Source organism: Miniopterus schreibersii, assembly GCF_964146895.1.
Source record: "Miniopterus schreibersii genome assembly, chromosome: 4".
Classification (NCBI taxonomy): domain Eukaryota; kingdom Metazoa; phylum Chordata; class Mammalia; order Chiroptera; family Miniopteridae; genus Miniopterus; species Miniopterus schreibersii.
In genome coordinates this window covers 74827372-74848294 of record NC_138105.1, presented here as the reverse complement: position 1 = coordinate 74848294, position 20923 = coordinate 74827372, and the positions used below count along the sequence as shown (strand labels likewise).

The 20923-nt window shown below is 55.5% G+C and overlaps 2 protein-coding genes across 5 annotated transcripts; both read left to right on the top strand.

Moving 5' to 3' along the window:
• Positions 1-339: 339 nt before the first annotated feature.
• On the top strand, positions 340-9749 carry GMIP (GEM interacting protein; the record flags this gene model as incomplete). Of its 3 annotated transcripts, XM_081136447.1 has the most annotated exons (21): positions 340-474; positions 1418-1502; positions 1886-1961; positions 2063-2120; positions 2426-2551; positions 2634-2698; positions 2814-2921; positions 3376-3456; positions 3539-3709; positions 3802-3939; positions 4258-4454; positions 4773-4879; positions 4952-5041; positions 5320-5397; positions 5471-5625; positions 5951-6139; positions 6249-6386; positions 6487-6683; positions 7023-7416; positions 8723-8789; positions 8922-9749. In XM_081136447.1, 21 exons carry the CDS (start codon positions 456-458, stop codon positions 9302-9304), a joined length of 2922 nt encoding a protein of 973 aa, XP_080992573.1. In that variant the 3' UTR covers positions 9305-9749. The 3 variants fall into 3 exon arrangements, with proteins under 3 accessions (XP_080992573.1, XP_080992574.1, XP_080992572.1); XM_081136448.1 differs by lacking the exon at positions 6487-6683 and having other exon boundaries at positions 353-474; positions 6010-6131; XM_081136446.1 differs by lacking the exon at positions 340-474 and having other exon boundaries at positions 1391-1500.
• Positions 9750-10182: 433 nt separating this feature from the next.
• LPAR2 (lysophosphatidic acid receptor 2) lies at positions 10183-13698 on the top strand. Of its 2 annotated transcripts, none has more exons than XM_081136465.1 (3): positions 10183-10295; positions 11397-12138; positions 12852-13698. In XM_081136465.1, exons 2-3 carry the CDS (start codon positions 11397-11399, stop codon positions 13163-13165), a joined length of 1056 nt encoding a protein of 351 aa, XP_080992591.1. In that variant the 5' UTR covers positions 10183-10295; the 3' UTR covers positions 13166-13698. The 2 variants fall into 2 exon arrangements, with proteins under 2 accessions (XP_080992591.1, XP_080992590.1); XM_081136464.1 differs by lacking the exon at positions 10183-10295 and adding an exon at positions 10528-10656.
• The last annotated feature ends 7225 nt before the right edge of the window (positions 13699-20923 follow it).

Genomic DNA, 20923 nt, shown 5'->3' with positions numbered 1-20923 from the left:
GGGCAGGACTGCAGGCCTCCACAAGAGGCTCCATGTCTAGTCGATCTGGGATGGGTTCTGGGGTCCAAGGAGCCCTGAGCAGGGCTATAACTGGGTATGTGAAAGGGTCAGAAACAGGCTGACTCTGGGGAAGTGTGCTGGGGCTTTGGGGCCATGCAAAGATCTGGTCAGGATGGAGCCCTGGAGTGTTTATGTCTGGTGGTTGCCCAGCAGGCACTGGCCCTAGGGCATCTCCGCTCACCACTTGGGCAGGGGACTCCCTCAGTGCTTCGAAGCCTCGGGGGCGTGGCCTGCAGCAAGGGCGTGTTGGGGTGATAGAGTGGGGGCGTGGTCAGCCTTGGGGCGGGGAGACGCGGAAGCTGGTGGCAGCTGCAGCAGGAAATCTGGGCTAGGCCCAGCGGGTGCGGCGCGGGATCCCATCCCAGTCCCCGTCCCCACCGAGTGATCCCTGGACCATGGACGCAGCAGAGCCGGGTAGGCAGTCCGGGATACGGGATCCAAGAGGGGCATCCCCGGCCATACCCCGCTTCCTAAATTGAGGGGCCATGGTTGTCCCTCTCCATTCATAGAGCAGGGAAAGGAGTTCCTGAATGGGGAGGATGCCAGGGCTCCTCCATTGTGGGCACCGGACCCCCAAGCCTAGAGGGGCCCGGGACACCAGTCCCTGACCCCCTCCCCCTTTGGAGTGTTCACCCCGGATGCCTGGGGGAAGGGGCCCAGGAAGGGGAAGTGGCTGGTTCTGCTTTTGATATTTGTGATGGGGGCAGGGTGTCACAACTGCTGATGGAGAGGGGAGAGAGCGCCAATGAAGGATCCCCACTGGGTTGCTCCACAGCCCAGGGAGGATCAATGCTGATCTGGGCCCCATGGAAGAGGGGGTGCAGGGGGAAGCTGTTGCAGAAATGTAGCAAGTTTACACTTGTGTTTGAGGCTTTCTTTTGTGTCTACTCTGTGCATGTTGTCAATCATTCAGTCTTTATGGCCCTCGTGGTTTCAGTCCGCCAGTGTTTCTACCACAGCTCTGTGCCTGTCTTTCCCACGTGTATTCCCATCTGTCTGGTCTGAGGTCCACGTGGTTCCATTGCCAAGCTGGCTCTCTTCCCTGGGGACAGGGTGACTGCATCTGGGGCATCTGTTTTGTCTCTTTGCTTCTGAGCCCATATGTTTATGGCTGTCTCTGCTCTCTGTGTTGGGTTGTACCTGAGTCCATCTGCCTGCCCTGAGTCAGCCCCACCCACCCAAGCCCACTTTCCCTCCCTTCCAACTCAGACACCCACCCCATTCCACACTCCCCACAGAACCAGAACTCTGTCTCTCTCCTCCTTCTCTCTTCCCACCCTCCAAACACCCAGCCAAGGTTCTATGGACTGAGGGAGGCTTCGGTGTACCCATGTGTAACACTCCCCTCCCCTCCCAGGACTCCCCCCAGCTCCTGAGAGCAGGAAGAGGTATAGTGACATCTTCCGAAGCCTGGACAACCTTGAGATCTCACTGGGGAACGTGTGAGTCTGAGCCTGGGTCACCCCCAAATCCTGCCAAGATCTCCAAAACTTCCAAAATTCAACCCCCCAAATCTACTGGAAATCCCCATAGTGGTCCTAGAACCCCCACATATACTTCTGGTGACCCCTTAAAACATTTGAGATCCCTTTAATCCCACTCCATGAACCCCAAAGTTACCTGTAACCTGTCAAACTATGTCTCAAGTTCCATAAAAAAGCTCATGTGGTTCTCCCCCCAAACCCCATCCCTTAGACCTCCCAGATACAAGAGATGTCACTGAGGTGGTATCCAGGACCATCCACCAAAGTACCCTGGGATCCTCAGCACCCCTAGGCAGGACAGCCTGGGTGGAGGGTGGTATCCTGATACCCTTACCTCCCAGGACCCTTGAGATGCTGGCTGGAGACCCTGAACTTTCAGGAGACCCAGAGCTGGACAAGACCCCCACAGCCACTGTGGTGAGAGGCGGGCAGGGAGGAGGGGGCCTCCAGGAGGAGGGGCTTTAAGGAGGTGGGCCCCTGCCCTGCATATTCCTAAACACTCTCTCCCTCCCGCTCAGGCCAATGAAACCAGTCAATGGAGTGGCCCCTCCCTGGAGGGTCCTGCACCCCTTACAGGTAGGGGGGTTTGAGGCCAGGAGGTGGGGGCAGAAAGAAGTTCTTCCCTTAACAAGTCATCACCAACTGCCTGTCCCATGTACCCGGGGCACTACAGTGCACACAGCAGAACTGAGCCCCTGCCTTTAAGTAGCCCATAGTCTGGGTGGAGAATCAGTGTAAAATTGCAAGTCATTGTAAAAGGGTATTTTGGGGAGTCATAGGGTGTAGGTAATAGTCACTGGTCTGGTCTAGAGGCTCAAGTGAGGTCAGGGTTCCAAGGGAGTTTAGGATTCAGAGGTCAGAGGTCCACCTGTCTGCCCCAGGGGAGGAACTGGACTTGAGGCTCATTCGGACCAAGGGTGGTGTGGACGCAGCCTTGGACTATGCCAAGACCTGGAGCCGCTATGCAAAGGAGCTGCTGGCCTGGACGGAGAAAAGAGCCAGCCTTGGTGAGAGTCCCTTCCACGTGGCCCCAGGCTCGAGGCAGCTCCCACACCCTGCGCAACTCAGACCCTTGCTGTTTCCTCCCAGAGCTGGAGTTTGCCAAAAGCGTTATGAAGATCGCCGAGGCTGGCAAGGTGTCAATTCAACAGCAGGTAACCATGACCAGCCCCCCCACCATCGCCCCCCGCAAGCCCAATCCCTCCAGAACCCAAGCCCAACCTCCCCTAGATCCTCAGCATCCTCCAACGCCCCCCCGCCCGCCCCCAGAGCCACATGCCACTGCAGTACATCTACACCCTGTTTCTGGATCACGACCTCAGCCTGGGAGCCCTGGCCTTGGAGACGGTGGCCCAGCAAAAAAGAGACTACTACCAGGTGAGGGAGCCATGCTGTCCATGCATATTCTGTTCCCAACCTCCCAGCAGGAAGGCACTGTTACCATCAGGGCCGTTTTTGCTGATGAGGAAGCTGAGGCCCATGGATGCTGAGGAACTTGCCCAAGGTTACCTAGCAGAGATTCAAACGAGGCTTCCTGAGCAGTTGCAAAACTGTGCTTTTGTTTGTTGGTGGGGCTCAAGGTGAGGTACTGAGTGTTCCCCAAGAAGAGATTCTTGGCATCTCTGGGTGAAGGCAGGAAGGATGAGGTGACCACTAAGTCTCTTTATTGGGACACAGAGTGGGGGTGAGCAGGTCTGGGTGAGAGGTCCCCTCCCCCGCCCCAGAGAGAGTGCAGACCTTGAAAAGGGTCCAGAGGGTGAAAGGCACGTGGCCTCAGGGAGTGCAGTGACCGGTAGCCCTGAGGCAGCACCCCATCCCCCATCATTGCCAGCCCCTGGCCGCCAAACGGACTGAGATTGAGAAGTGGCGGAAGGAGTTCAAGGAGCAGTGGATGAAAGAGCAGAAGCGGATGGTGAGACCCAGGCTGGATGAGGGTGAGCCAGGGGAGGAGCGGAAGGGGCGCTGACCATGCTCCTGCCCTGCCCTGCCCCCAGAATGAGGCGGTGCAGGCCCTGCGGAGGGCCCAGCTCCAGTATGGACAGCGAAGCGAGGAGCTGCGGGTGCGCTCCCAGGCATCCCTGGAGGACCTAGCCCCCCAGAACTCTCTGGGACCCAGCAAACAGCAAGAGAGGCGGCGGCGCTCTCGAGAGGAGGCCCAGGCCAAGGTGGTGACCCTGCCCCATGCCCCCCCCCAGCGCTTCAGTGTCCCCCGCCCCATGCTGTCTCCCACATGCACCCCCGGCCTTGGTGTCTCCAGGCACAGGAGGCAGAGGCGTTGTACCACGCTAGTGTCCGTGAGGCCAATGCGAGGCAGCAGGACTTAGAGGCCACTAAGCAGCGAATTGTGTCGCACATACGCAAGCTGGTGCTGCACGGGGACGAAGTGATGAGGCGGGTAAGATCCTACCCCCAGCTGAGCTCCTCTCCCCCCTGCTCTCCCTAAACTGCCTCCAGGATATCAGAACTCACTCCATCTCCATGGACAACCAGTTCCCGCCCCAGACCCTGACTGCACCTCTGCCTAGGCCCCACTCCCATGGGGTCCTGTCCCCAGGATGATCTTGCCCAGCTCTGACCAGCCACTTTCCCTGTGACTGCCATCATCCCTAAGCTGCCTACAAATGTTCCACCCTAACCCCAAACCTTGACTATGCTGGTGTTTCTTGCCTCCACCCCCCATCTCTCATGCCCGGTCTCTGTGGTCTCCTGGCAGGTGACCCTGGGACTGTTCCACCTGCGAGGAGCTCAAGCAGAGCGTGGTCCCCGTGCCTTTGCCGCCCTGGCTGAGTGCTGTGCGCCCTTCGAGCCGGGCCAGCGCTACCAGGAGTTCGTGCAAACACTGCAGCCAGACGCCCTGCCACCCCCACCACCTGCCTTCTCTTTCCAGGAATTTGTTCCTACCCCACACAGGTGGGCCCCTAAGAGCAGAATCAGGAAGGAGCCCCAGAGATGGTGCCAGCTGTTGGCACCATGGGGCTGAAAACTCAGAGTCAGAGAACTCAAAGCCTCAGTACTTGGGTTTAGTACCCAAGGCTCTCATTTGGGAGCAGGGGTTGTCCCAGTCCTGGGAGGATCGGGACTTTCAGGTTACTGCACTGGCCATGATGCTTGTGCATATCAGGGCTTACAGACCCAAGTACTTGGAGTTGGATCCAAGATGCGGTCCCTGGGTGCTGTCACCCCTGGCCAGTGTCCTGGTTCTCAGAGCCCTCAAACCTGTCCTCTCAGCTCCCCTCTGGACACAAGAAAAAAGTTCTCCGGCCCCCCACCTCCACGGTTGGATGAGAGTGTAGCTGAACCAGGCCCTTGGGAGGACACAGGCATAGGCTGGCAGGGTGAGTACAGTGAGGAGCGGGCAGGAGTGGTGCTGGGGCAAGGGCCGTACTAATTGACCTGTCCCTTCCTAGGGACTCCAGGCCCCACTCCAGGAAGCGATGTGGACAGCGTGGGAGGTGGCAGTGAGTCTCGATCCCTGGACTCTCCCACTTCCAGCCCAGGTGGGGCCAGGACCTGGCCCTGACCCACTCCTAACCTCTGACCATCTTCCAGCCCAGACCAGGCTCTGATGTATAATCTCTAACCCATCCTTTGACCTCTAATGTACCCACACTCCTGACCTATTTCTTCAGTCTCTGATCTGTCTGACCCCTCTCCTGACCTCCGATCCTTTCCCCAAGGACATCTGTGGGTAGTTCTGAAAGGCCTGAAAAGCAGGATGGTCTCCTTACCCTTGGAACTTCCCCTGACCCCAACTTCTGTGATCCTCTGACTCCAGGCCCTGGCACAAGGCGGCTGGCGAAGGTCTCATCCACAGGCACTGAGTCTTCAGATGACTTTGAGGAGCGAGACCCTGGTGAGGCTGGGAGCAGGTGGGACAGGACTGGGGTGGGGGTGGACCATGCCCGCCTGACCCTATTTTCCTGCAGACCTGGGAGATGGACTTGAGAATGGGTCAGGCAGCCCCTTCAGGAAGTGGACACTGTCCAGCGCAGCCCAGACCCACCGGCTGCGGAGGCTGAGGGGCCCAGCCAAGTGCCGAGAGTGTGAGGCCTTCATGGTCAGCGGGACCGAATGTGAGGAGGTGTGGCCCGGGCCGATGACCCAGTGCTCTCTGCTGACCCCCAGTGACCTCCCTGAGCCCAGGCACCTCCATGACCTGATATTCCTGTGACCTTCCTGCCCCTGGCACCAGCCCTGGTCCAATGATTTCCCATGAGCTTCCCTTTCCCTAAGGATCCTTACAACCTTCACTTCTCCTGCTGACCCCCAATGACCTCCCTGACCCTGTGACCTCCCCCCATGCCTGTGCTTTCTTTTTTAAGGAATCTGTTCTTTATTTATGCAAAACATTTTCTAAATTAATTTTTATTTGCTACCAATGAATTTGCTACCACCACCACCCCCAGTGCTTTCTGACCTGCCACAAGCGCTGCCTTGAGACTCTGCTGATCCTCTGTGGACACAGGCGGCTCCCAGCCCGGACAGCCCTCTTTGGGGTCGACTTCCTGCAGCTGCCCAGGGATTTCCCAGAGGAGGTGCCCTTTGTAGTCACCAGGTGCACGGCAGAGATAGAACAGCGCGCTCTGGGTGTGCAGGTGCTACCTTGACCCTTAACCCTTGACATTTGACCACCCCCAGCAATGGCCTGACCCTCTCCATGGCTGGATTACAACCCAGGTATTTCTTTCCCACCCTACCCTGCAGGGCATTTATCGGGTCAGCGGGTCCCGGGTCCGTGTGGAACGGCTATGCCAGGCTTTTGAGAATGGCCGAGCATTGGTGGACCTGTCCGGGAACTCACCTCATGATGTCTCAAGTGTCCTCAAGAGATTCCTCCAGGAGGTAGGTGCTCAGGGAGCAGGGACAGGGGCTGGGCAGGCTTAGGCTAAGGACCCTCTGCAGCCTACCCATACCCATGTCCCCTCTGCCATTCCACCTCCAGCTCACTGACCCCGTGGTTCCCTTCCACTTCTACGATGCCTTCATCTCTCTGGCTAAAACCCTGCATGCTAACCCTGGGCATGAGCCTGGGAACCCCAGTCCCAGCCCTGAGGTTATTCGCTTGCTGAAGACCCTCTTGGTGCAGCTGCCTGGCTCTAACTACAACACCCTGCGGCACATGGTGGCTCATCTGTTCAGGTGTGCACTATCCCTACCTTGAAATAGACTTCTGACCTGAGGCATGGATCTGTGACCCCTGCCCTGGACATGTGACTACTGACCCCTGGGACTGACCCCTGACACTGACCTCTGACCTTTGCATGTGTTTTCTGAGCTCTGAACCTTAATACATGACTTCTGACTTTTGGTGTCTACTCTTGACCCTCATCGCTGGGTATGTAGCTGCTGGTCTCAAACAATGACCAGGGCCACTGACCCGTGATGGGCAAGTTGCCACTAGTCTGGCCTTCAGGTCCTACCGGATGAGTGATGACTGGGCACTCTGTGCCTTTACCCTTCTCCTCACCCCATCCCCAGGGTGGCTGCACAGTTTGAGGAAAACAAGATGTCTGCCAACAACTTGGGCATTGTGTTTGGACCAACGCTGCTGCGGCCACCAGATGGTCCTGGGACAGCTGGCACTGGCTCTGTTACCTGCCTCCTGGACTTCGGGTACCAGGCCCAGCTTGTCGAGTTCCTCATAGTGCACTATGAACAGATCTTTGGGATGGATGAGCTCCCCCTGGCCACTGAGCTCCCGCCTCAAGACCCCAGCCCGACCCCTGGGCCCCTCACAACCAGCACCCAGCCACCACCCCCATACCTTGCCCCAGATCCCCTGCTCCCAACCCTACCGTCAGACCCAGACCCAGACCCAGACCCTGAGCCCTACAGTGCCCTGGAGAAGCATCCTGAGGCCATGCCCACCGAGGTAAGAACCAGCTGGGCCCACAGACATGGGGAGGGTCTTCTCTCCACTTAATCTCCTTTCTCTCCTCTCTTCCTTCCTTCCTTTCCCTTTAAAATTTTCTCTTTCATTCCTTCCTTATGTAACCTGTGCTCATTCTAGAAGGAAAAGTGAGGAATGGAATTGGGGAGGGGTGGTAATAATGGAGTAACAATAGGATACAGCCCTGCAGAGGGTGATCATTCATTCCTTCAACAGAATATTTATTGAACACCTATGTGCCAAGCATTGTTCTAGGTATTACATATACATCAGTGAGCAGAATATTCAAGGACCCCATTTTCTTGGTGCCTGCATTCTCATGTGAAAGAAACCAGAAAAAGAAAAATACGATACAGAGTTAGTTATATAGGATGTTATATGGTGACAAGTACTATGGAGAAAAGAAAGGGTAACATAAGGTAAGAGATATCAGGGGCACCAAGGTGAGAGGTGATGGACAGTTTGCAGCAGTAAGTAGGATGGTGTGGGCAGGTCTCATGGAGAAGGTGGATTTGAGCAAAGACTGGGAGGATGTGAAGGAGAAATAAGCCAGGTGAAGATCAGGGTAAGTGTGTTCCAGGCAAAGGGAATAGTCAGAGCAAAGGCCCTGAGGTGGGAGCATGCCTGGTGTGTCCAAGGCACAGCTCCGAATGAGGGGAAGGGTCAAAAATGAGGCCAAAGGGGTCTGTGGGCCACCACCTACTATGCATAGACACTTTATAGGCTTCCTGTCATTCTCACCACAGCCCTGAGTGGTAGATGCTGTTTGTGAAAACCATTTACAGATGAGACTCCTAGAGGGGTTTCCCTGTCCCTCAGATTCTTGCCATTCCCGAGCTGGGAAAAGGGCTGCAAGTATTCTGTGAGACTCTGAGAACTAGAGTGACTCAGAAAGTGCTCAGGACAGTGTCTGACACATACAAAGAACTCCAGTTGCTATTAGCATTTAGCTAAAAGCACAACAGTAAGAATATACAGCTAAACAGGTGTAAGAGAATAGAGCAGGTAGGAGATTCTCCTCATCCTAGTGTGGAGATGGTTAAGTCACAACCTGGCCTGGCCCTCTGCTGAACAAGGGCATTCCTGCCCTCACAGAGCCCACAGTTGAGACCAATAACTTTGCTCTGCACAGCAGGACAAGCAGGACACTGTTAAGGGCATCATCTCTCTCCAGACACCAAAACTACAAAGGAACTTGCATGTCTAGGAACAAACTCTCAGTTCTCCAAGAGTCTCAAAGAACTGGGATTTTACTGCTGGGGTCTTGGTCTTGGATTTCTCCCTACAGATTCTAACTCCACAGAGTGACCAGAGAGAGGAAGTGGCCAAAGACACCAAAGACGAGAGAGGGGAAGGTGAGTGTGTTGGGGAGTAACCCAGGAGTTCTGGGGGTACCCCTGCCTAGGGTAGTTGGCAGAGAGATGACTCTCAGGGGGGGCGACATCCAGAAGACTTCATGATGCTCAGCAATGACCACCCCATTCCAGTGTCCAGCCACGGCCCTGAGGACTCACTCCTGGGGACACAGTCCCGTGGCTACTTCAGCCGCCAGCCAGTAAAGTATCCCCGGGGAGGAGTGCGGCCTGTCACCCACCAGCTGTCCAGCTTGGCCCTAGTGGCTTCCAAATTGTGCGAGGAGACCCCTGTCACATCAGGGCCCCAAGGGAGCTTGAGGAGGAGGGGACCAGGCCCTGCTGCTGCCTCCCCTGATAGCAGCCCCCTGCGCCGCACCCCACTGCCCAAGCATTTTGAGATCACCCAGGAGACAGCCCGGCTACTCTCCAAGCTCCACAGAGAGGATGTGCCCAAGGCCACCTGCCACCCGGAGGACCCTCAGCCTGAGGATGAGGAAGCCGAGGACCATCTCTGACCATCCTAGCACTCTGAACAAATGGCCCAGGACTGAGGAGATAGACTCACTCCTTCTCGAGAGTTCAATGTTGGGGGTTCTAAGAGTTCCTATAAGGAAAAACTGCACAGCCTGGCAGATTAGAACCCTTTTTGGGGCAATCTACCAGAACACCCAACTAGACACAGGTTACTGCCAAGCATCAGGGCCACTCAGGTTCAGAGGTCATCAGGGTCAATACTCAGGTTCAGTACAGGCCACAGGATCCTTGGAGTCCACCCTAGTCTCTGACCTCTTGGACAGGGGTACCTTTTTGCTACTTTGGTTTATGGCCATTTCCCCACCTCCGCCCACCTTCTTAGCTGACCCCAAGTGCCCAGATCTGGGAGTGGGGGAGTTACAGCCCAGACACATCCTGGTGGTGCCTGGGGTCTGATGGCCTCTGAATAAACTGTGTCTTTATGTCCTTGAGTGTCTTTCTTTGCCAGGTGAGGGCAGCAGCATCTGGCCCTATTTCACCCATCAGGGACACCAGGGCCTCCTTTCTCAGCACCTATAGGCAGCTGGGTGGCCCCGGAGCTGAGTCACGCCGCCCGGCCCTGCGGGAGCTCTCGTCCCGGACGCAGTCCTGCCTGATCAAATATAACAAAGTGCAGATAACCGGGACAATGGAGCTGTGTGCTCGGCGACGCAGGCCCAGGGGCGTGGGCCGGGGGCGGGATCACGAGAGAAACTCGAGTGCGGGGACGGTCTACCCAGGAGGTCCCGGGGCTCGGCATCTCCTCGCCCGAAGGCACGATGGGGAGGGGGTCCGGCGGTGGGAGCCCGGTCGGATCAGGGCGTGGCCTGGAGCTCGGCGGCGGATTGGGCGCGAGGGAGCGGGGCTGGGCCAGCGCGGGGGTGCGGGCCGGGGACCACCCGGAGCTGAGCCCTGGCGCGGGAGGTCACGGCGGGAATTCTCCAGCCCCGAGTGACTCGGCGGCCCCCAAGGCCGAAACTGCGGGCGCGTGAGGTGTGCGGGGCCGGGATGGGGGGTCCCCCGCCGGAAGTGGAGAGGGGCCGCGAGGCGGGGAGGAAATGGGGGACTGCGGTTCCGGGCGAGCCGGTCTCCCCTTGCCCGGCTGCAGAGGCGGGGCTCCCCCAGGTGGCGGGGACGGGGCGGGGCTCCCCCAGGTGGCGGGGGCGGGGCGCCGGGGCGGGGCTGGAACCTGCTGGGACTGGACGGCGGGGGCGGGGCCGCGCCTCCCTCGCCGTCCGCCGCGGGCGCCGAGCGCGCCCGACTCTCCACTCCCCGCGCGGTCGCTGGGCCATGGTCTCGGACCCGGCCCTTCCCACCGCCGGGCCGCCGGGTCTGCGGCGAGACGGGCGCGCAGGTGAGGCCGGCGCGGACGGGGGCGGATGGGCGCGGGCCCCAGGGCGGGTGCGGCCCCCTTCTCCCCTAAGCCCCTGCCCAGCCTGGGGGTCCGGGAAGCCCCGCCAGCCGCGCCGTAGTCGAGGAGGCCACCGTGGTCCCGCGTCCCACCCGGAACGGCGCGGCGCGCCTCCCGCTTCAGGAGCGCTCTAGCCCAAAGCCCGCCGCCCGGCTTCTGGGGCTGTCTCGCTGCCCACTCGGGACTCCCCAGTCACCTCCAGGCCCCAGCACCCACCGCCTGCAGGGTCCCAACTGTGACCCACCCTGAGCACACATGCCCCCAGGGCTCTACTCTCTCCTCCCTCCTCTACTTTCACAGCCCACACCCCTTTGTCCTTCCCTAACCCCCACCCCCCAACCGGAACAGATTGGCCTCAGATTGGCAGCACGTGGGCAGATGGGTTTTGTTTTGTTTCTTCAGGTTACAAAACAAAACCAACTGGAAAGAAAACAAATAAACCCAACCAGTTGTTTGATTTGTGAGAGTCTTAAATAACAGCTGTCCCACCACCACCCCACAACCCATGGAGCTTGCTTTTCTAGATCACCCTGGTCCCCAATAACACCACTTTGGCCTGACCCGTTTGAGTTTGAGAGCCTTGGCCTTCCTGTCCTGTGCCTGTCCTCTGTGTGCTGCTCCTTTCTATGTATGTCCTTCCAACAAGTGCCACTTGCATTGACCTTTTCCTCTGTGCCCCTCAGATGGTTACCATGGGCCAGTGCTACTACAATGAGACCATCGGCTTCTTCTACAACAACAGTGGCAAGGAGCTGAGCTCCTACTGGCGGCCCAAGGATGTGGTTGTGGTAGCACTGGGACTGGCAGTCAGTGTTCTGGTGCTGCTAACCAACCTTTTGATCATTGCAGCCATCGCCTCCAACCGCCGCTTCCATCAGCCCATTTACTACCTTCTGGGGAACCTGGCCGCAGCTGACCTCTTTGCCGGTGTGGCCTACCTCTTCCTCATGTTTCACACTGGCCCACGCACAGCACGGCTCTCACTGCAGGGCTGGTTTGTGCGGCAGGGTCTGCTAGACACAAGCCTGACTGCATCAGTGGCCACACTGCTGGCCATTGCCGTGGAGCGGCACCGCAGCGTGATGGCTGTGCAGCTGCACAGCCGCTTGCCCCGGGGCCGTGTGGTCATGCTCATTGTGGGAGTGTGGGTAGCTGCGCTGGGCCTGGGGCTGCTGCCCGCCCACTCATGGCACTGCCTCTGTGCTCTGGACAGCTGCTCACGCATGGCCCCCCTGCTCAGCCGCTCCTACCTGGCCGTCTGGGCCCTGTCCAGCCTGCTTGTCTTCCTGCTCATGGTGGCTGTCTACACCCGCATTTTCTTCTATGTTCGTCGGCGGGTGCAGCGCATGGCAGAGCATGTCAGCTGCCACCCCCGCTACCGTGAGACCACACTCAGCCTGGTCAAGACTGTTGTCATCATCCTGGGTGAGTGGGACCCCACTTTCCCCCAATCCTCCGAGACCTGATGGAGGATCGTGATGGGAGGAGATGATTTGGGTGGGGAAGGTTCTCCAAGGAGGTGATATGTGAGCAGACACCTAAATGCTAGAGAAGGGAAAGGAGTTCCAGGCAGGACGGGGCCAGCACCTCCCGAGAGGAGAGGAGGTCAGCACAGCCTCATAGGGCACAGACAGAAGTCAGATTTTGCTCTGAAATCTGTGGGAAGCCTTTGAGAGTTTTTAGCAGGGAATAATGTGGTCACTCTGGCTACTGAAATGTTGGGTGGCCTGGATAGGGCAGGCAGCAAGAGGCCTTCCCATTAGTATATACCCCACCACCACACACACACACAAGAACAAGGAGCGACTCTTCCCAATGATCACCTTCTCCCCATTGAGTAACTGGCCTGTCCCACAGTGACGTCCTTTCCCCCATAGAACAGATCTCCATGTAGAAACGCCCAGGGCTCTGGCCAGACTGTACCAGTTAGGAAAGGTGTCCCTTCTGGCAGACAAGTCAGAATAGTCTCTTAGCAGTTCTGCCTCATCACTCTGCCAAGGCATCAAGACAAGCCTCCCTGGCACTACAAATCACAGCTGTCCTCCAAGTTCTAGACACCCCTCCAGCCCTAAGCTGAGAGCTGTGGGTGCCAGGCCCTCTGACAGCTGGCCCTGCTCACCTTGGGCTCCATCCCACAGGGGCGTTTGTGGTCTGCTGGACACCGGGCCAGGTGGTGCTGCTCCTAGACGGTCTGGACTGCAAGTCTTGCAATGTCCTGGCCGTGGAGAAGTATTTCCTACTCTTGGCTGAGGCCAACTCACTGGTCAATGCTGTGGTATACTCCTGCCGTGATGCTGAGATGCGCCGCACCTTCCGCCGTCTCCTCTGCTGTGTGTGCCTCCGCCGGCCCACTCATGAGTCTGCCCGCTACACACCCTCCACCCGGACAGGCGCCAGCACTCGCATCATGCTTTCTGAGAATGGCCACCCCCTGATGGACTCCACCCTTTAGCCAACCCTGGACTTCAGTGGGATACAGCAAATGCCAGGTCACACTATTGACTACTTGTGGATGTGCCTGGTTCAACCCAATTTGAAGGACAGAATTAAAGGCAGACTTTCAGTCTGGATGGCACACCACCACTGCCAGACCTCCCCAGACACACAACTCTGTCTGCTCCAGGGCCTGGGGGTATGTGGTCATCTCCAGGTGCCCAGGAGAGTGTCAGATGGGGTCCAGGAATCTGGCTCTTCAATCATCTCAGGTTGTAGGGTTTTTAACGGACATTTTTCTGTTTTACTGCACATCCCTGGTAAACCCTGTGGACTGCTTCCTTGTCCGTGGTGGTATGTGTTAAAAATAGGAGATGAGGACTCCTTCAGGCCACACTGCCTAAAATAACAAGGATGGATCATGGGTGCACCATCTGCCTGAGGCTGACTCTTCAGGGGTACAGTGTTTATGGCCCTGTGAGGCCTCTGGGCTCGCCCGTCCCCGTTAGACTTGAGGGGGGCATATTAAGGAGTAAACCTTTCTTTCTCCTCTGAGGTCTCCAAAGCACTTTCTGCCATCAGCTGTCAGTCACCATGTCCCAGAACTATCCACCTCAGCTTTAGCCTGGTAGGGACCCTTCAACATGGCATCTCTTCAGCCCTGTTCTCATTCCCCTCTGGCTGGCTGTTACTCCATCTTTCTTGGAGTCTTGCATCTGTTCCCTCTTGTCTGTCTTCTCCACATGTTCCCCTGCCTCCATCTTGCCAACTGCCTGTCTTCATCCTCTGGAGCCCAGAGTAGTTCATGGCCCATGTGAGTCCTCTCTCGGCCGCCTGCCCTTTTGTCTGAGTCCAGGTTAACAGTCAGGTGTGTCCATCCCATTGCACACTACACACCTGTGGGCCAGGGGTAGTGGGATCCATGGAACGGTGCAAGATTTGAGTGTTGCCATTTCTCAAGCTCCTCTAATGTTGCCTGAACACTGATAAGCATTTTAGATGCATTATTTAATCATCACCTGCAAGTATTACACTTATTTTCATGTGAGGACAGTGGCTCTGAGAGGCTGAGATCTAGCCCATGGTTACAGAGCTTTGAAAGGGCACAGAGATGCATCCAGGGACTAGAGAGGCCCCTGGGGAAAGGGCTTCAGATTCCCACAAAGTGTGGAATTGGTCACAAGCTCAACCTGGTTTTTCCCACCTCACCCCACATCCCCCAAAGGCCTCAGACATACTAGACCCCTGATGATGAGCCACGTCTCTCTCCGATGTTCATAGAGGCACCCTGCTAGGCATAGTGTAGGCCAGATTCTGGATTCTCTGCTTCCACCTAAGGAGGAGATAGGGTTATGTCCCTACTTCACACACACAGTAACAGCTGAATTGGAAACCAGGCCTCCCATCAGATTCCCAGTTCTTAAAGCTACTAACGTACGCATTGCCAAAGAACTGAAAACATCTACGTCCTACATTAAATGGGGCTGGGCTTCCCTTTGGGGAAACGCCCAGCCCTAAGGCAGCTTTGTGAGGAGGTAAGAATGAACTGGAGTGCTGGTCACTTCAGGGTCCAAGGTGGGCAGCATGGATCGCAGGGCCTGGGGCCTGAATCTCCAGAGGTGATGACTCACGCCAGCAGCTTCCACCATGTGCCTGGGCACATGCCTGTGAATGATGCAGTCTTTGCCTCCATGGAGCTCTGTGTTTGTTGGACAGGCGTGTCACTTTGAGGACCGAGGCAGCCAACCAACTCCTATGATCTCCAAAAGACAGATCTGTGTTTCACCTGCTCTGACCTGACTGCTCTTGTATCAGCATCCTCCAGGTTCTAACTCAGAATCCTTGAGTCTCCTTTGGAATTGTGTCCCACCAGTTTTTCCCTCTCTTGTAGGTCTCTCTTCTCTATCAGGTGACTTCAAGTTTTTTGGTTTAAAAAAAAAACACGTTTTTTTAATTCATTTCAGAGATAGGGAGAGGGGGAGAGAGATAGAAGCATCAAGGATGACAGTCATCACTGATTGGCTGCATCCTGCACGACCCCTACTGGAGATCCAGCCTGCAACTGGGGCATGTGCCCTGACCAGGAATCGAACCATGACCTCCAGGTTCATGGGTCAAAGTTCAACTACTGAGCCACACCAGCCGGACTGACTTAAAGTTTTTGTCTCTGCTGGTGTTTGAAGCTTTCAAACACCTACACCCAACCCCCACCCCATTCTCTGAAGGACAACCAAAATTATCCACTATTTTCAGGCCTCCTGTACAAGTGCTGTGCTAGCAGCTGACCTTTTCATGCAGGGCCTTCGCTCTCTCTGGCACCCATGTTCTAGAACTTCCTCTTACTGGGGCCAAGTGTCAGCTCTCATCAGGAAGCTTTGGAGGTAGTTCTTACACTGGTTCCATCACTCATTTCCATTCCCTGCTGTCTATTTTGGAGTCCCCCAATCCAATGGCACCAGATGGTTATTGCATTTCCTCTCCAGCAGCAATGGGAACCCTACCCTGAAGGGTTGGCAGCCAGGCTGAGGACCTTTTACGAGCCTGCACCTGGAGCCTGCCCTCACAGCACACAGGCTCCAGGCAGTCCCATGAAGTCGGATAAGTAATTCCTGTCCAGCCTGTTCCTTTTCTCGCAGGAGGAGCTGCTGTCTTGAGGTGCACCTCAGCGTAGGTCTTCTGGAAGTATCCATTCTTTAAGTAACCATGTGGTAGCGTTTTCTGGACCTGGAATGCTGCAGAGCAAGAGAAGCAATAAACAAGAGAGCGGTCATGCTCAAACCAGACCTTGAAAGGTGAATCGAACGAACGTCTACAGCTGAGAAAATCGCTCACTTCTGACCTCGCAGCCACGGTCACCATACGCTGTGAGCCTCGTGGAAAGCTTCCAGCATTAGGGGACTGAGCAGCTGGCGGTGGCTGGCTTGTGGAGATGAAGGGGGTGGGGGTGTTGATGCAGCTTTGAGGGCCAGGGGAGATTCTGAGAAGGAAGGAGTTGCTGGGGGGAAGAGTGGGCTGCTCTGAAACGCCAGGGTCCCCGAGGAGGGGAGGCGCAGATGTGCAGGCCTCAGAGGAGGAGTAAGGTCTCTATAGAGCAGCTGCGGGGGCGGGGGGGGGGGCTAGAGGCGGAGCCACGAACTGCGGAGACGCGGGGTCAGGCCTCTGGAGCGGGGCGGGGCCGGCGGGGCCTCGGGCGCTGGAGGAGGCGCGGAGCGGAGGAGGCGCCTTTGCCTCGACAAGCCCTAGGGCGCCCGCGGCCGTGCGGGGCTGCTGGGGCGTGTCCGTGGGCGGGGCGCGCGGCTGCCAGACCCACGCAAGTGCTCCAGACTCCGCGGCTCCTCCCCGGCGCCCGGGGGTGTCCCGCCGCCCGGGGCTGCCCGAGCTCGGAGCCGTCCTGCGGCAGGTCCCGGGCATCGCCGACCAGAGCCTGGAGGGGCCGCAGGCCGGGTGCTGCGCGGGCTGGGCTGGGGCGGGCCGAGCGGCCGGGCCGGCTGGAGGTGTGGAGCAGGGCGACAGCTTGGGGTGCGTCTGTAAGAGGGGAGGGCGGGGGTGGGGGGCTTGAGAAGGGCGAAAAAAAGGGTTTATGGGGTTAAAATGGGTCGGATTGGCCCTAGCCGGTTTGCGTCAGTGGTTAGAGCGTCGGCCTGCGGATGGAAGGGTCCTGGGTTCAATTCCGGCCAAGGGCACGTACCTGGTTTGCAGGCTCGATCCCCGCCCCGCTCCGGGCACGTGTGGGAGGCAACCAATCGATGTGTCTCTCTCACATCGACATTTCTCTCTCCCCCTTCCACTCCGAAAAGCAATGGAGAAAATACCCTCGGGTGAGGATTAAGTAAAAAAATAAAATAATAGAATAATAGAACGGATTGAAAGTTTATGGGGTGGTGGGTTTTAGGAGATCGTCCTGGGGCGGGAGGGATGGGTTTAAGGGGAATTCCTGGGCGGAGAGGTTTACGGTGAAAGGTTGTTTCGGGGTTTATGGAATTGTAAGGGGGTGAGAGGAATGTTGGGGGTGTCAATAGATGAGTTAGTGGGATTCATAAAGTGGGAAATTTTGAGGGCAGGTAATGGAGAGTTTTGGAGAATGCAACTTGGGAATGAAGAGATGGGTGACTGACGAGGTGTAGGAACCAGCAGGAAAGATGGTTAGTCTAGGAGCTGAGTGCAAATGAAGGACCTCCCCCCCTTTTTTTTTTTTAATTTGGCAAATATTAATGAGATACTATGTGCAGAGATACTGGCTGCTGGCAAAGTCCCAGTTCTCAAGATCATGGTTTGAGAGAGAACATAGTGCAAAAAACTTAGTATATCCCAGCCAGTGTGACTCAGTGGTTGAGCATTGACCCCATGCACCAAGAGGTCACTGGTTCGATTCCTGGTGTGGCACATGCCAGAGTTTCAGGCTCGATCCCGGGTGGGGGCCGTGCAGGAGGCAGCTGATCACTGATGTCTCTATTTCTCCCTCTCCCCTCCTTTCTCTCTAAAATCAATAAAAACATATTTTTTTAAAACTTGGTATAAATTGTGAGAAAATTTATAAGGAAAGGGATGGGATGCTGTGGGAAGCCAGGTGGAGAGGTCACAGCACCGTCAGAGGCTCTGAGGTGGGAACCAGTGGAAAGAAAGCAGAGCCAGGGACTGAAGAGTTTGGAGAGAAGCTGGAACTGGATCACACTAGGCCTATAAGTCTCAGAAAGGGTTTGGGTTTTCTTTCCGTTGCAGTGGGAACATCACATCAATTATAAAACCACTATCCCACTTACCTCCACTCACCACTGTCAGCCAGCCAGGACTGGTAAACTCTCCTTTACAAGGCAGCCCATTGTGTTTGGGTTCTGCCCAAATTATTAGAAAATGGGAAAAGACTGAAGTCCTTTTGGAGGCTGAGGTCTTGTTAAATGGGGGCCTGTTTGGGGGAGGATGGTCCCTGGGGATGGGACCAGGGTCTGGGGGTATGGACCGTGCAGTCAGTCACTAGAGCCTTCTAGTGAAGAGGGGTTACAAAGCCAGTTGAACAGTAGCCCTAGGCAGTTTCATAACCTCTATCTGGAAAGTTAGGAGTGTCTGCATCACGGACACCACCATGTTTATTCTACTTTTGGAAGCATTGTGCTAGGTGCTAGAGAAACCAAGATAGCTAAGATGTTCTCTGCCCTCTTGGAGCTCACTGAAAAGTAGAGTGTGTGGGAGACCAATTTATAAATAGTCGTCATATCAGGAATATGCTGAGTAGAGGTAATTCCCAGCACAAAAGAGCTGGGCCAGGAGAGGGTCCCTTTGTGTGATGCCCTATTTGCTAGACTAGACTGCGAGCAGGGGCTCTATTGTACTTTCCTTTGCATTCCCAGGGCCTGTCACCTAGCATTCATAAAGCTTTGTGGCACACTTAGATTCTGGGAGGATTAACAGGAGCTGGGGGAGGGGGAAATGGGCTCTTCACAGGCAGGAACCACAAGAGGCAGTGCTCTGTGTGTTTGTGGAGCTACCTATGTTCCTTCTGTTTCTAGGTAGAGAGTTGCTTAAGGGGTGAGCTCTGCCCAGCTATGGCCTTCCTCAGGAATTGTAATCCCAATACAGTCCCTGGACTGCCACTTCTTTCTTATAACAGTCTCTTGAGACTCCCTTAGATAAGCTTAAGAATAAAATGCAGTCAGTCACCTCTTCTTGCTGTTCTTTTTTTTTTTTTTTAATGTGTCTATTGATTTCAGGGAAAGGGAGAGAGAGATAGAAGAAACGTCAATGACAAGAGAGTCATTGATCGGCTGCCTCCTACACGCCCCCTACTAGGGATCAAGCCCACAACCCGGGCATGTGCCCTGACCCAGAATTGAACCTTGATCTCCTGGATCCTAGGTCAATGCTAAATTGCTGAGCGTCGCTGGCCGGGCATCTTGCTGTTCTTGAAGACAGCTCTTTTTCTCTTAAGGCTAAGAAAATGAATAGTGGGTGTTATACATGCTTACAACATGGCTCTTAGATATCTGGTTACTGGTTTCTTTCCACGGTAGAAAGACCCCTGGGGCTTTTATTTTGAGACTTAGAAGCTTCAAATCTGCCCCTTCTTCTTTGGATGTAGCCTTTAGGTGAACTCAAGGACCTAAAAGTCACCCAAGTCCAGACAACAATCTTCAATCCTCAGGTGGGCCACTTACTCCACTCTGGAGCAATCAGCTTGAGTGGGTCTTTCCCTCACAGTAAATTCTGCAGCCTGGTAGATCGTGTCTCTCCTGGTCAGCTGACTGGGTGAGGGAGACTTTGCAGTCTTTCTGCCCCTTGCCTCTCACAGTGTGCCTGCTGACCCCTTCATAGTCCCTGGAGTCAGTTTAGCTCACCTGGCTAACAAGGAAGAATTTTTCATCTCACCTGTGAGGCCCTTTCAACCTGTTTTGTCACCAGGAGTGTGTTTAAAGAAGGAAAGCACACCTATTCTTAAACCTAGATTCTTACTTACATCTTTCTGCATTATTAAGAAGGTAGTTCCAAGTGCTTGTGCCTAATTTATTTCATTGTGATAGCTAAATGTCCCTCCACTATGTGTGTAGTCAGAAGCAAGAACAACACACAGATAGTGGAGGGACATTGGGAACTTTGGGATGCACCATCTTTTTTCTTTTTTAAATATGTCTTTATTGATTTCAGAGAGAGGAGGGGAGAGGGAGATAGAAACATCAATGATGAGAGAGTCATTGATCGGCTGCCTCCTGCATGCCCCCTGCTGAGGATCGAGCCCACAACCCGGGCATGTGCCCTGACCCAGAATCGAACCTCAATCTCCTGGATCCTAGGTCGATGCTCAACCACTGAGCCACGCCGGGCAGGCGGGTGGGGATGCACCATCTTAATTTAGATTCAGGCCAAGTCAGCTGGAGACTTCCTGTGGGAGGGATGACCTGTCTCCTTGGATGACCTCCTGACCTTCTTTGGCTATAGGCTGAGCTCTTCCTGGAGAAGGGATAGCTCCACATCTTCTATTTGATCCTTTCACCGATCGTGCTCTTGTTCATTCCTAGTGGGGATCGAGCCCGCAACCCAGGCATGTGCCCCAACCAAGAATCAAACTGCGATCTCCCGGATCATAGGTCGATGCTCAACCGCTGAGCCACGCCCGGCCAGGCCATAGTTATATCATTTGCTTCTCTCAACTACTTTTACGAGGGGTGTATGGGGGTTATCAGACTAGGATTGAGAGTTCCTCTGTTAGGATTGTTAAGCTCCAAAGTTCTTCCGTCGTCTCAGGGTCCTTGGCCAATGTTTGAGTCATGGGCCCTTTTGAAAATCTGTTGCAAGCTCTGGGCCCTCCCCCATTCCTTCAGTAGCCTGCCACTTAACCACACTCTCCGGGATCCTCAAGCCTCAGGTGCCCTGGATCCTGGGCTCCTTTTTTGTCTAGTAGTGAGATTCCTAAGGAGTCAGTATGAAAACTCTAGAGCTAGGAATGGCTGAAGGGTGAGTTTTGAAAACCAGACCAAAAAAGGAAGCAGAATGGTCAGCAGTGTCATTTTGAAAACCCAGGTTCCATATCTGATATTCTGGTAGAAGCAGCTAAAGAGGACTTGCCCTTCTCCAAGTCATTCTGCAGGTGGGCTGTGTTGCAGGATTGGTAGACTTGGCTGTAGTGGTTACTTCTTGACCCTTTACTTGCAGGTGCACACAGATACACTAGAGAGTTGTACTGTCCAATGTGGTAGCTACTCACCATGTGTCTTTTTAAATTAAAATGAATTAAAATTAAATAAATTAAACATTCAGTTCCTCCACTGAAGTTACATTTCAGGTGCTC

Bases quoted from the DNA above. Each gene is read 5' to 3' on its own strand.
- LPAR2 (XM_081136465.1), top strand. From the start codon at position 11,397: ATGGTTACCATGGGCCAGTGCTACTACAATGAGACCATCGGCTTCTTC. The intron at 12,139-12,851 runs GTGAGTGGGACC...TCCATCCCACAG, and splicing joins GACTGTTGTCATCATCCTGG to GGGCGTTTGTGGTCTGCTGG.